The sequence below is a fragment of the Enoplosus armatus genome, chromosome 5 (genome assembly GCF_043641665.1).
Source record: "Enoplosus armatus isolate fEnoArm2 chromosome 5, fEnoArm2.hap1, whole genome shotgun sequence".
NCBI lineage: Eukaryota > Metazoa > Chordata > Actinopteri > Centrarchiformes > Enoplosidae > Enoplosus > Enoplosus armatus.
This window is the reverse complement of record NC_092184.1, coordinates 3,061,569-3,074,582: the sequence shown is the minus strand read 5'-3', so window position 1 is coordinate 3,074,582 and position 13,014 is coordinate 3,061,569. Positions and strand designations below refer to the sequence as shown.

Below are 13,014 nucleotides of genomic sequence, written 5' to 3'. Positions count from 1 at the left end.
ATGGACAATAAGGCGTTGGAACCTGAGTCTGTGAGTATCCCCATGGAGGAGGCCATCATGTGTAATGGAGGGGGCCAGCCTCAACAGCAGCCTCCGCAGCAGCAGCAGGACGCATCCATGCTGACCCACCTGAAGAAGATTGAGAACCAGATCACCGAAGCACAGCGTTTCTCCCACCTACCCAAACGCTCAGCCGTGGACCTGGAGTTCATCGACCTTTCCTACACCATCCAGGAGGGACCATGCTGGAGGAGGAGAGGTAAGCTTTTTTTTTTAATTCTCCAAGACATGTGGTGCTTTGATGATGGCGGTGGAGAGCGCTTCAAAATCTCCCACAGACGTCCAGTTGCGCCCTCACGACCTGAACGGAAGCATCTGTATTCGCTGTGTTTCTCTGTTCATTTATTCAGGTGATTTCCTTTGTCTGAGCATTGTAGGTTCACGTGTAGGTTCACATGCTAGCCGTGAGAAGTTGTTTTCCTTTTCGTATAACGGCATCTGCAGTCAGCTGGGATTCACAACCGTTCCGGTGTATACCAGCGTCAAACTCAGTTCCACTCAGTGGCTTTTAGGACGCCGACGTCTGGCAGAAGTTGTCGGGGATAAGAACTGCTAGCTTCGTGCCGGTCTTGCTCTGTTGCTTCTGTCCGGCCCAGCAGCTACAGCGAGGTAAATAACTCACCTCCGTTTGGCCTTGCACTAGCTCTGTTCTCCTGCAAGTGTCAGTCTGAGTGAGAAAAATCTACTTACTGGACATATTTCGCCCCCTCTCATCTTATCAGTAAACTAAGCCGGCGGCACATGGCTGACTGACTGAGGCCTCTGGCGGTGAGTGCTGAACCGGTGCTTACAGTTGCTGTAGCAAACCATGAGCGGTATTGATCGCTCTTGTCAGGATCATTTCCCCACATAAGAGACAGAGAGAAGAGAAGAGGGGGCAGGGCTCCCCGGGATCCATCAGTGTCCATTGATTTCACACAAAGGATCAATGGACACTGCAGAGTGCAGTCACAGACTGTAATACACAAATGCAGTCGCAATTCACGTACTGCCATTGTGTGTATTTGAATCAATACAGATCGAAGTCATTTACTTTTTTAGTATGTCGTTTGTTCGTTTTAAGTATTCACAACAATGTTCAAACACACACAAGTACACATTATCAGTAAATGTTTCACTCGGTTCAGGCCTTTAGACGCATTTTTTTAATACAGTAAATAGCTCAGCAACCACATGTCCACGCCCTGCTTTTATTTATCCTTTAACCAGGAAGTAACGGCCAAAGTGAAAACCACTTTCAGCAATCTCAGTCAGTAACAATGGTGGCTCATTACACATTACAGTCCAGCTCGAGGGTTTGTTGTTGTTGAAACAACACATTTTTTTGTGTAAAAGTGAGATTTTTGGCCTGATAGCAAATAGTTACTGTTTCAGTCGTAGCATTTAGAGTGGTGTAATGTTTTCCATTTCTCCCAAAAGTGCAAAGGGACAGTGTTTGGACACCTGAAACGTGCACAAGCTGATGTGAAAGACCATGAATGTGAGTTAGATGCTGTGAACCAGCCGGTCTCTATCCCTGACTCGGATGTTTTGCGTATGCTGTGTGTGTGTGTGTGTGTGTGTGTGTGTGTGTGCGTGTGTTTGAGTATATCGTCTGAGGTTTCCAGTAAGTGCTGCCTCGCCTGAGACAGTTTAGATCATCAATAATGTAGCTCACCTGGTGAGCCGAAGGACAGAGGAGAGGAGAAGTGAAGGGTGTGTGCCAGGAGACAAAAAAGTAAATTCCTCTCAAGCTTTGAAGAAAAGACGAAACGCAAATACATTTCACTTTGTATTGATATGCTGGGTCTAAGATTTCATTTCATGTGTTTGAACTAGTTTGAAGTGTTGTTTCAATAGTTACACAGTACGGCTCCTTAGAAAACCCCCTTTGAGTGTGTGTTTGAGCAGCCACGGTTCAGAATGTGTCACACAGCAGTGTGTAAATTAAGCTTCTCAGCAATAGTACCCTGGCTGTGGTTTTGAATAGTTCTGACTCCTTTGATCAATCAGTATATCCAACTTGTGTTTGTGTGTGTGTGTGTGTGTGTGTGTGTGTGTGTGTGTGTGTGTGTGTGTTTCAGCATCATACATTTACTGTACCTCGAAGGTATATTTTAATCCATACATGCATGTAACTAACAGAAGATATCTGTTGTATTTTAGCACAAATAAAAGCATGTCTGGTTGAACTAGTCATATAATCCAATTTAAGAATATGCAATAATCACAACCTACTAAATTACCCTCCTTTTGCGAAATACAAAATATATCCTGAGGTGCAATAAAGGCATGCCTGAACACTCTTAGCACCATTAACATACCCTCAGAGCAAAGTAATGTCTTGGAAACGTGACAAATATGACATTGAACTCTGAGCTCAAATCTCATCATAGCCGTGAGACAAATGTAGTCTAACAAGTCTCACAAGTCTCACAAGTCCATACGAGTTCAACCAAAACATAGCCGAGAGCCAGGATGACAGCAGAAAATGTATAGCTTGTAGCTACATATAGATATAGACATGATGAGGGTATATGAGTACACGCTTATTTTTATGATCAAAACCAGTTTTGAAAGAAAAATACAAATGAAAACAATCCGTTCAACTTAAAATCACGAGGTTCCGATCTTTTTTGATGCGTTTGTCAGCAAGAAATAGGAACTTATACATAGGGACATATCCCAAACACACCTCAGTGTTAGTTATATTTAATCAACTTAGCAACAATTGAACATCCATTATCCCGTTCAGGGTGGCAGCAGCTTATCCCAGCATGCAATGTATGTAGCCTGAATTATAAATGTGCACAATGGGCCTTCAGGAGAGCAGGTGTGATATATAAGTAATAATGTATATAATGTATAACGTTGATTTTTTTTTTTTGAGAGTTTGAATTGTAATTTACAACCGATGAAGACTGAACTAAAGGTGCAGTTACGAAAGTCAGTTAAGGTGAAACTCGGCCCATCGAACACAATGGGCAGTGTTGGTGGGTGTCTGTGAGGCTGGTAAGTGATCGCGTCCTTGTTGCAGCACTCTCTACTGTCTCTACTGTTTCTATACACTCTGTCTGTACACCCTCCCCCGGTGCAGAGGGAATTGGTGAATTGACCAAATTGCCTTTCAAAGCTATACAAAATTGTATTGTTATTAGTGTTCTTAACAGTGTTATATTAACTATTATTATTACTTTTTCTGTAAGGCCCTGTATATCCATTTGCTAATTTTGTATCCTTGTTGTCATGTTTGATGTTCATTGTATTGTTTTTTTCTCATCCCAGTGTCCGACCTGTTAACATTATCATTATGATGACTTTACTTTTACTCTTCATCATAGAGCCCATTGCAGGTTTATTTTTTTAAAAAGCACTGTATAGATAAAGGTTATTCTCATTGTGTTTGTACTTAATGATATTTTTGAGATGTTTGAGTGTTCATAATTTGGAATTGTAACGTTTACTCTTTCAAGAAGCTAACACAGTGACAGAGAGTGGTGATGTTGACGTAAGGTCTTGTTGAATGACGTGATTCTCTCCCCCTTATTGTTGATAAAGCCATTCCACCTTTGTTGTTCCCAGGTTTCAAAGCCTTACTGAAGTGCCTGTCTGGGAGGTTCTGCAGTCGGGAGCTGATAGGAATCATGGGGCCCTCAGGGGCCGGGAAATCCACCTTAATGAACATTCTGGCTGGATACAGGTGAGAGTGCCAAACTTCCCCTCCATTTCACAGTTAAGTAAAAGGGTTGTAATCACGTCCTCAATATCATGAGGCGAAGTAGCTTAGTCTCATCCAGAAAAGCTACTTGTGGACAAACCACCGAAAGCAGGTTAGCTGCACAATTAGGAGAAATTAGATTTCATCACAGGTATAGACACTGCAATACTGAAATGAAGGCTTTACATAACTGGTGTAGGAGCCCATGTGTTTGTGTATCACGTCTTCAGTCTATTGCTTCCGCTATAGTCTGTCTAGCCCATTGAACTTTCCAGTGTGTGTGTGTGTGTGTGTGTGTGTGTGTGTGTGTGTGTGTGTGTGTGGTTTTCTTGCTGCCCAGGGAAACAGGGATGAAGGGTCAGATCCTGGTAAATGGGAAACCCAGGGACCTGAGGAAATTCAGGAAAATGTCCTGCTACATCATGCAGGAAGACATGCTGCTGCCGCACCTCACTGCACGGGAGGCCATGATGGTGAGCCGTTGCTGACGGGCCTCGTAGCACAGCCAATAAAATTTGAGCTCATCCTCAAAGTGTGCTTTTGTTTTTAAACTTTGTGCTCATGATGATATCATTTGTATGTGTAAGTCCGGTCTGAACTCGTAATGAAAAGGTTGGTAGTTGCAGGGATGGGCTTCTGACCTGAGACTGCCACCCACTTGCTCCCCCAGTTTAAATACCTGCTGCATTGCAAGATTATTTACGCATTTGCTTCCTCTTTGCTGCAGGTTTCAGCCAACTTAAAGCTGGACGAAACTATGGATGTGAAGAAAAAACTGGTGAGCAAACAACAAGCAAACATCTACTAGCTTAAAGTACACAGGAAAAAAAAAAAAGGTAATAACAATAATACATCCTCTTGAATACTGAATCCTGGCCTTAATCACACCAAAGTCATATCTTGACTTAACTTGCCAATCACAGTTAATATGGAGGAATGCCCGCTCTCTGTGGACACACCAGTGTACCCGATTTGGGTAAAGGGACAATTCTCCAGGTATACGCACTTCACTCTTTGAGCTGTTGTCAAATATTTGACTTTGTAGGCTGCAGGGCAATCAAGAGCTGATGGGACATAGGGAAAAGATAAATACCATGTAATGTCCCAGAAATCCAGAAATGTATAATGTCAATGTTGTGTTTCCGCCGACCCCCGCGTGGCCAAAAACTCTACTAATGCAGCTTTAAAGTTGATTTTTGTTATTTATTTTCTAACATAATTGTTTCTGTTCTGATTCTGTGTGAATGTATCATGCTGTTAATCACTATTAATGACTCTGAACTACTAAATTACCATATATTTAATTATATCCTAGGGAGTAATTGTTACAACTGCAATGTTTGTGTTTATGTCTGCATCACTTATAAGCCGTAGTGTTTATGGGTACAAATGTAAAAAGAAAGGCTTTCTGTTTGCAAGCTGGCAGGTTCTCCTCTCACTCTCGGACTTTCTCTGTCCAGGTGAACGAAATTCTGACTGCTTTAGGGCTCCTTGACTGTGCTCACACTCGTACAAGCTCGCTGTCAGGTGGTCAGTGTAAACGGCTGGCCATCGCCCTCGAACTAGTCAACAATCCTCCGGTCATGTTCTTCGATGAGCCCACCAGGTGAGACAGATGCTGATGTGGGTGTGACGGTTAGATTTAGAACCTTTTCATAGTCTGAAATGCAGTTAAATCAGATACTTTGACCCTCACCATATTAAGTCAACAAGCTACTGCTGGTGTAACCGGAGGTAACGGTGTGTCACCACTCACATGTCTGTACGCTAAATATGAAGCTACCATCGGTCGCTGCCTAGCTTAGCTTAGCACAAAGGCTGGAAACAGCTAGCCTGGTTCTGTCCAAAGGTAACCAAAATCCGCCTACCAGCATCTCTAAAGCTCCCTAAATAATAATGTTGTTTAATCTTTACAAAAACCAAACTGTGCAAACAACAGTTTGCCATTTTACAAGGGAGTTATGTGCTGGACAAGTTGCCAGGCAACCAACAGAAACGGGAAGTCATTTGTCTCGGCCGAGAGTACGTAAAATGGTAAAATTGACGTTTTCACACATCAGTTTATGTACAGATTAGACATGTGAGTGGTATTCAAAATGAATCAATGAACGGAGCTTTTTGTCGTAATAGCTCGGTACTTAGTCCTTACCTCAGGTAACTTCCCAGCTGCTCATTAATTTTGTCCCATTCTGTTTGTCTCTCTCCATTCAGTGGCTTAGACAGTGCGTCATGCTACCAGGTGGTCTCACTTATGCGCTCTCTGGCGTTGGGAGGACGGACCATCATCTGCACGATCCACCAACCTAGCGCCAAACTGTTTGAGATGTTTGACAAGGTAAAAAATCTGTCAATGAATGAGGACATGAATGGATGGCTGAACATTTATTTTACGAGAAGCTGTGGCGCATGCCAGGACTGCAGTATCTTACATAGACCACTGGCTGTTAAAAGAAAAGAAAATACAGTTTCTGTCTTCAAACTTTTTGAAAGGTCATTTGCTTGTCAACCTAGAATACTTTTGTTCTTCCACAGCTTTACATTCTTAGTCAGGGACAGTGCATCTACAAAGGTACAGTCCCTTACCTCATCCCCTATCTGAAGACTCTGGGCCTTTACTGTCCTACCTACCACAACCCTGCAGACTTCAGTATGTCCACTTTTTCACATTTATTCATCTATATGCTACACTTTGCTGAGGATGATCCGGAACATCACTAATTCCTTCATTGTCTTTATGTCTTTCTGCTTTTGGCCCCTGGTTCAGTCATTGAAGTGGCATCAGGAGAGTATGGAGACTTGAACCCTGTGCTGTTTGAGGCAGTCCAAGGTGGAATGTGTGCATTAGAGGAGAAGAAGAACCAATGTGATAACAACGGCCCGTCAGTCTGTGCAACAAAGAGCCCAATGGTGCGTAGTAGAAGTGGTGCTGTTTTCAGTCTAAGTTAAGCTGACCGCCTCCTGGCTGTAGCTTCGTATTTCTAGTTGAGACATGAGAGTAGTATCAATCTTCTCATCTAACTCTCGGCTAGAAAACAAATCAGTGTTATTTCCCAAAAACTATTCCTTGAAAATAAATGTATTTATCATCTACTTATCACCAACTTACTGACCTATACCAAACATGGAGCCATTGTAGTATCCAGTGAGGAAGAAGTGGTTGGTTTCTGGGGGGCAAAATAGGTTGGGGTAGAACCCACACTTAATTTTTGCCGGCAGAATGTCGTATTGTGCGGCACTTTTATGATGCCGAACATAATTACAGACACATTTGTCAGTGTTATGAGATTATCTGCTTCCATTTTCCCCAGGAGGCCGGACACGTAGAGAGCCACACTTTTGCCACAAGCACACTAACACAGTTCTGTATCCTCTTCAAGAGAACCTTCATAACTATCTGTCGAGACCAGGTGGGTGACAGCATTTGTTCAGAAATGTTGCATAAGTATTTTAGCTGTGTACTGGTTCCAAACACAAGGAAAAGGTCTAGTAGCTAATTAAGTATTCTTAAAATAAAGTGAAAACAACCATGCAAGTCTGAGACTGGATGTTTATTTTTTTCCTGCTTTTGTTCTGTTCTCAGGTTTTGACCCACCTCAGACTGATGTCCCACATCGCCATAGGTGTGTTAATAGGCTTGCTCTATCTGAACATTGGCAATGATGCCAGCAAGGTCTTTAACAACACCGGGTTCCTCTTCTTCTCTATGCTCTTCCTCATGTTTGGAGCGCTCATGCCGACCGTGTTAACCTGTGAGTCTCATCGAGGGGATTGACTCATATTTACATTTGATTTTTTTTTGTCGATACTGTTGTGCCAATCAAGGAGGTCAAATCTCAAAATCCCATATGTTGTGAATTGATATTGACAGATGTCTTGTGAACGTTTTTTATGAACCTGATCTGTTAGTTCCTCTGGAGATGTCTGTGTTTCTGAGGGAACATCTTAACTACTGGTACAGCCTGAAAGCCTACTACCTGGCCAAGACCATGGCTGATATCCCATTCCAGGTGAGCTGGCAATGTTGGGGTTGGAGGGGAGGGCTCGGCGTCCTGGATCTTTTCCACAATGTTGTCAGAAGTAGCCCGCAGCGATTATGTTGCAGCCATTGCAACCTGTTCACGGCTACAATCTACTGGACCGATTAAAAAACCAAAATTTGTAAAAAAAAAAAATAGGGCTTGGGTTTTAAAATTGCTGGAATTACCCTTTAAGCGAATTTTCCTCAGGCAGATAAATTGGATTACGAATTTACTGTTTGAAAAGAGCACTTGAGTAAGATCATCTGAATTTTGTTGTTGCTAACTTTGAAGGAACAGTTAACCCCAAAGTTACCTAACCCAACAATTTAAGTGTCAATAATGGCATCAAAATCTAAATTCTTTTACTAGCTCAGTGGTTCCCAAAGTGAGTGCCAACAAAACTAAAATTAGACTCCTTGGCTAAAGGACAGGATTTGGCTGGTTGTCCAATGTCACATTCAGTGTGGTGCTGCGCGTAGCCACATCATATATATATATATATATATATATATATATATATATATATGTGATGTGGCTCTCTCAGCCCTCATTTATAAGCTCAGGGCCTAACTCTGTGTGTGTGTGTGTTGTCGTAGCACCAGCTTCAGTACAGTTTCAACTGACATCCGCGTGAGGGTAAATTAGATAAACAAAACTTTTGTTTGGAGGTGAGCTGTTCCCTCATTAAATAAAGGTTAATGAAGGTGTTCTTTTAGGTGATCTGCCCCATCATGTACTGCAGCATAGTGTACTGGATGACAGAGCAGCCTCCCGAGGCCAGCCGCTACCTACTCTTCATAGCCCTGTCCACCTGCACTGCCCTGGTAGCCCAGTCCCTGGGCCTGCTCGTTGGGGCCGCCTCCACCTCACTACAGGTACTCCAGGTTTGCGTTGTTAAATGTAAATATATGGCTTGGCTCATGTTATACATATAAAACCCGAATACGTCCTCTGCATCCTTACACAGGTAGCCACATTTGTTGGACCTGTCACAGCTATCCCAGTGTTGCTCTTCTCTGGGTTCTTTGTGAACTTCGACACGATCCCCAAGTATCTGCAGTGGAGCTCCTACGTGTCTTATGTCAGGTGTGTACCAGTATTTTTTTTAATGCATTTGCAGTGGGCCATAAGCATGACGGTCTGTCCAGAGCAAAATATCATATATACATTTAGTACATCCTGGGTCTTATTTCTTTAAGATTTGGCCATCATTTCTACTCTCACCAAGTTCAGTTTTTAGATCTGGGAATGCAGCAGCAACTATTACTTAATCTGTCCGTTGTAAAAGTCCATCAACTTACTGGTGTTTACAGTAGACAGTATTTACCATAGCTGTGAGCGCTCACAGTTTTCCTGTGCTACAAGGAACTGTTGTTACGGACTGGCAGTTCTCCGTTTCAGAGGCGGTTTACACTTTCATTCATCTTTCTGAATTGGGAAAGACAAATGAAACGTTGCTCGAGGGCTGGCTACAGCAATACTGAACTTTACCATAAATACACCAATATAACAACGAGCCTCATGCAAGAACATTTCTCTTACTTTTTCCAAGTCATATTCTATACTATATTCTATTCTATACTGACTATACTTATAAAATAAGTAGCTTGTAATAAACCAAAATTGTCCTTTAACAACTTCAGCGCACATTGGTATAAAACTTGGCATGGATATTCGGTGATTGATTTCTAAGTAGTTCTGTAACACTCTTGACATTTACATAGAACCACTATCATTTCAAAATGTTCCTCTTGACAAACATTGTGGCCCGTAAAAAGCTAAGTCAAAAACTAATGGCTGGACATCCATGAAATGTTCTGTGAATATTCACTTGAACACAAGGACAAGTCCATGTTCCCCAGAAGATGACCCCTTTCCGTTTTAGACACTCTGCGACCCCTTTTTTCAAGGCCCACCTTCAGCTTTCTAATCTAATAACCAGATTGCCATGTTATTAGCTGGAGCACTGATTTTTACTGACCTTACTTTTTACCAAATTTTAGGACAAACTTTACGTTTTTAACCTCATTACTAACTCGAACTCTACCAAAATCATCCGCATGTTGTTTCTTCCATCCAAAACTTTCATATTATGGACTACTGTGAACATTGTAGCCTAGATGAGCTATTAGTAGAGCTGAAGAAGAGTTTTGACTCAGAATAAAGAGATGACTTACTTAGCTATTTGCAAATGCGAATTTGTCTCAGTGTTTGTGTCTCGCCCATAGGTATGGCTTTGAAGGGGTGATCCTGTCCATCTACGGGATGAACCGCTCAGAGCTGGAGTGTCCAGGGAAGGTGTGTAAGTTCCAACAGCCTGAAGAGGTTCTGCAGTTATTGGATGTGGAAGACGCAAAGCTCTACATAGATTTCATTGTCCTGGGCATTTTCTTCATCATCCTACGGCTGGCCACCTACCTTGTCCTCCGCTACAAGGTCAAGTCCGAGCGATAGGTTTTGCTTGGCTCATCTTCCAAATCTCAAGGCCCTCCCTAATGTCATTCCTGGTCTCTTTTCTGTGCACAGAAAACAACCTATCTCATGTGGGAATTTGTTTCCTTTCATTGTACGCATTGCTGCTAAACGGACAGAACATAAATTCTGATTTGTTCTACTGCCAACAACTGTGGAGGGCAGTGACTGACGACGCAGAGCAACGGAGAGTCATCTTATAAATCAGCATATACCTGTTTTACCTCAGACATCAGGACTTAACTCCTGCACGCAAAGCCAGATCAGCAGTGAGGAGGGCACAGAGACTGAGCCACATTCAGCAAACATGTACTGTACATTTCATTTTCCATCCGCCTTTGAGAACAAGGCAGATGTGATGCAGTAGCACTTATTAAAGTGGACATGCATATTTATTCTACACTGTGTGCTGCCATTGTTTCAGCGTTGGAGTGTTAGGACTTTGGTCCATAAAACTGCCCCCTCGAGAAAGCAAATACAAACAGAGTGTTTACATTGCTCCATTGGTCAAAAAAAAAAAAACCTAAGGACAAATGGTTGCACTGGAGAATACGTGTGGTGTATTGCGCCTGAAACACTGGATGGAAGCAGCTTGAGATCGTTTTTGTTCTATATTTTTGTTGTCAAATGACAGTTTGGAGTCCCAAACCACTAACTTCCTGTGTGCGAATATCAAATCATTGTATGAGCTAGATTTTTTTAACATGTACATGATAGTAAATTAAGCTTTATCATGATTGTGTACCGAAATTTGGTATTTTTTCGTACTTTCGTAATATAATCTTTAAAATCTTAGTTGAAATAAAACGTGTTCAGCCTTAATCATTTTATACTGTACTATATTATCTTTAGTATTATATGCACATGCAATTATATAAATATATTTAAGCAAAATAGATGAATTACTCTATCACTGTTCTTTTGTGTCCACACTGCATCCAGTTAAAGTCACGAGGACAAAATGTGCTCATGCTGTCATGTTTGGTGCTATCTGAAGTTTCGTTTCAAGTTTTATTTGAATTATGTGTAAAAAAAAAAAAAAAAGAGAAAAAAAAGTATACTGAGCACTTGGAGAACAACCAAAGAAAACCAATTGTAACTGGAAGTATGCCCACATTTTACTTACAGCGTATTGACAATCTTTCTGTTGTTGTTGTTGTTGTTGAGGGGGTGTATCATGACCACTTGTATGTTCATTCATCCTCTTTTGAAACATATATATTTTGGAGAACAATAAACAGTGATCTAATTAATTCAATGAAATATCTCAGTTTATTAATGGCCAGTGAAAAAAACGACATCATCCCCTCCCACTAGGACGTTCCCGGAATACCTCCGCAGAAGTTCAACACACTCAGGATATCTTGTCGTTATCTGGCTAAGTCTAACAACCGCGATCCTGCTAAGCGGCCAACTCGGGTTTTTCCCAGTCTCGGTGTTTGCAGCATCTGACCAATCAGAAACATGGACACACGTCTACTGGCAGCAGAGCAGCATATTTTACAAATGAAGAGCAAACTATGATATCAGACAAATGCGAAGAAGTTAAACACACCGCCCAGGCTAAAAGCAACACAGCTGCAGCTGCTAAATGCAGGGAGGACATTTCATTTTAATATTCTATTAATTAATTAATGTCTTGCTTAGACGTATTCTTATTGCGTGTTTCACAATTTTAGCCTTATTCTGTCAGCTGCAACCCCGGTGTTTCAAACAGACAGGGAGAAAATCACAAATAAATATAAAACCTCATTCAAAGCAATGGGTGAGTAGGCTTTAGTGTTTCAATCAGTCTCTGTTGTAGAATGATGTCAGTATACAAAAGCACAATGAAATGGCTTTGACATACGGCTCAAGAAACCGACGCAGATAAGTCATTCCCTCCGACCAGAATCTGTATCTCTCATATAAAACACCGCCAGGGAAAGCCAAAGTTCTCTGCCGGTCTCTGAACACTCTTGCCCCCCCCCTAAGAGACCCTCTCATGATCTGCACCGAGCTCCACGGGATCTTCTATGATTGGTGATGCCACTTTCCAAGAGAACTGATTGGTCAACATAACCTGCTCCAGAGCTCACACGTTACTGTAAGTAAGAGTGAGTCGCTTAAATAAATGTGTCTGATTGTTCACACTGGTCGCCGTCTCACTCCTGACTCCTCGTAAGTTTTACACCAGTAAAACAAATAAAAGAGTAACTATATTCCTTGACAAGTTGAATGGCAATGTCCTTATTTAGGTTCATTCACAGCAGACAGAATACTGGGCTTCCATAGGAAGGCTCATTCAACTTTGGGCACATTTCACCATGTGTATTGATAACACATACACACACACACACACACACACAAGGATTGTCCGCTCAGCATATTCCGTTTCATTCAATATTTTCAGATTTCCTCAGTTTTCTGGTCAATTTTCTCATGAATAATCTCCTAAACAACATACAATACACTGTAGTTTCTACAACAATGTCTATGCTTTTAAAGTCCACAAGGGGGGCAGTATGGTAAGGGATCCTTCTAGGTGTTAAACTAAGCTAAGCTTTACTTAGCCTGATCATGTTAGCTCGAAGCTGCCTTTGTGGAAAGACTTCAGCCTGCATCCATGGAGGTTAATTGAAGCCAGGTTTCTTGCCTTTTCTTTGCTTGTCCCTAATAACCTTGTTTTTGCAACAGCTGACCTTGTTTGGAGCTCTTTCCTATATACCGTGAGGGTCCCTAGAGCACACAAGCAGACATGGACTGACATGAATTACAAGTGTAGCT

The 13,014-nt window shown here is 41.8% G+C and overlaps 1 protein-coding gene across 2 annotated transcripts; it reads left to right on the top strand.

Annotated features, from left to right (window-relative positions):
• On the top strand, window positions 1-10,230 carry LOC139285221 (ATP-binding cassette sub-family G member 4-like). 2 transcript variants are annotated; one of them, XM_070905732.1, is made up of 15 exons: window positions 1-51; window positions 100-259; window positions 3,622-3,739; window positions 4,098-4,230; window positions 4,485-4,535; window positions 5,218-5,363; window positions 5,969-6,092; window positions 6,290-6,404; window positions 6,522-6,664; window positions 7,066-7,164; window positions 7,338-7,506; window positions 7,664-7,764; window positions 8,493-8,651; window positions 8,744-8,862; window positions 10,005-10,230. In XM_070905732.1, exons 1-15 carry the CDS (start codon window positions 1-3, stop codon window positions 10,228-10,230), a joined length of 1,914 nt encoding a protein of 637 aa, XP_070761833.1. The 2 variants fall into 2 exon arrangements, with proteins under 2 accessions (XP_070761833.1, XP_070761832.1); XM_070905731.1 differs by having other exon boundaries at window positions 1-259.
• The last annotated feature ends 2,784 nt before the right edge of the window (window positions 10,231-13,014 follow it).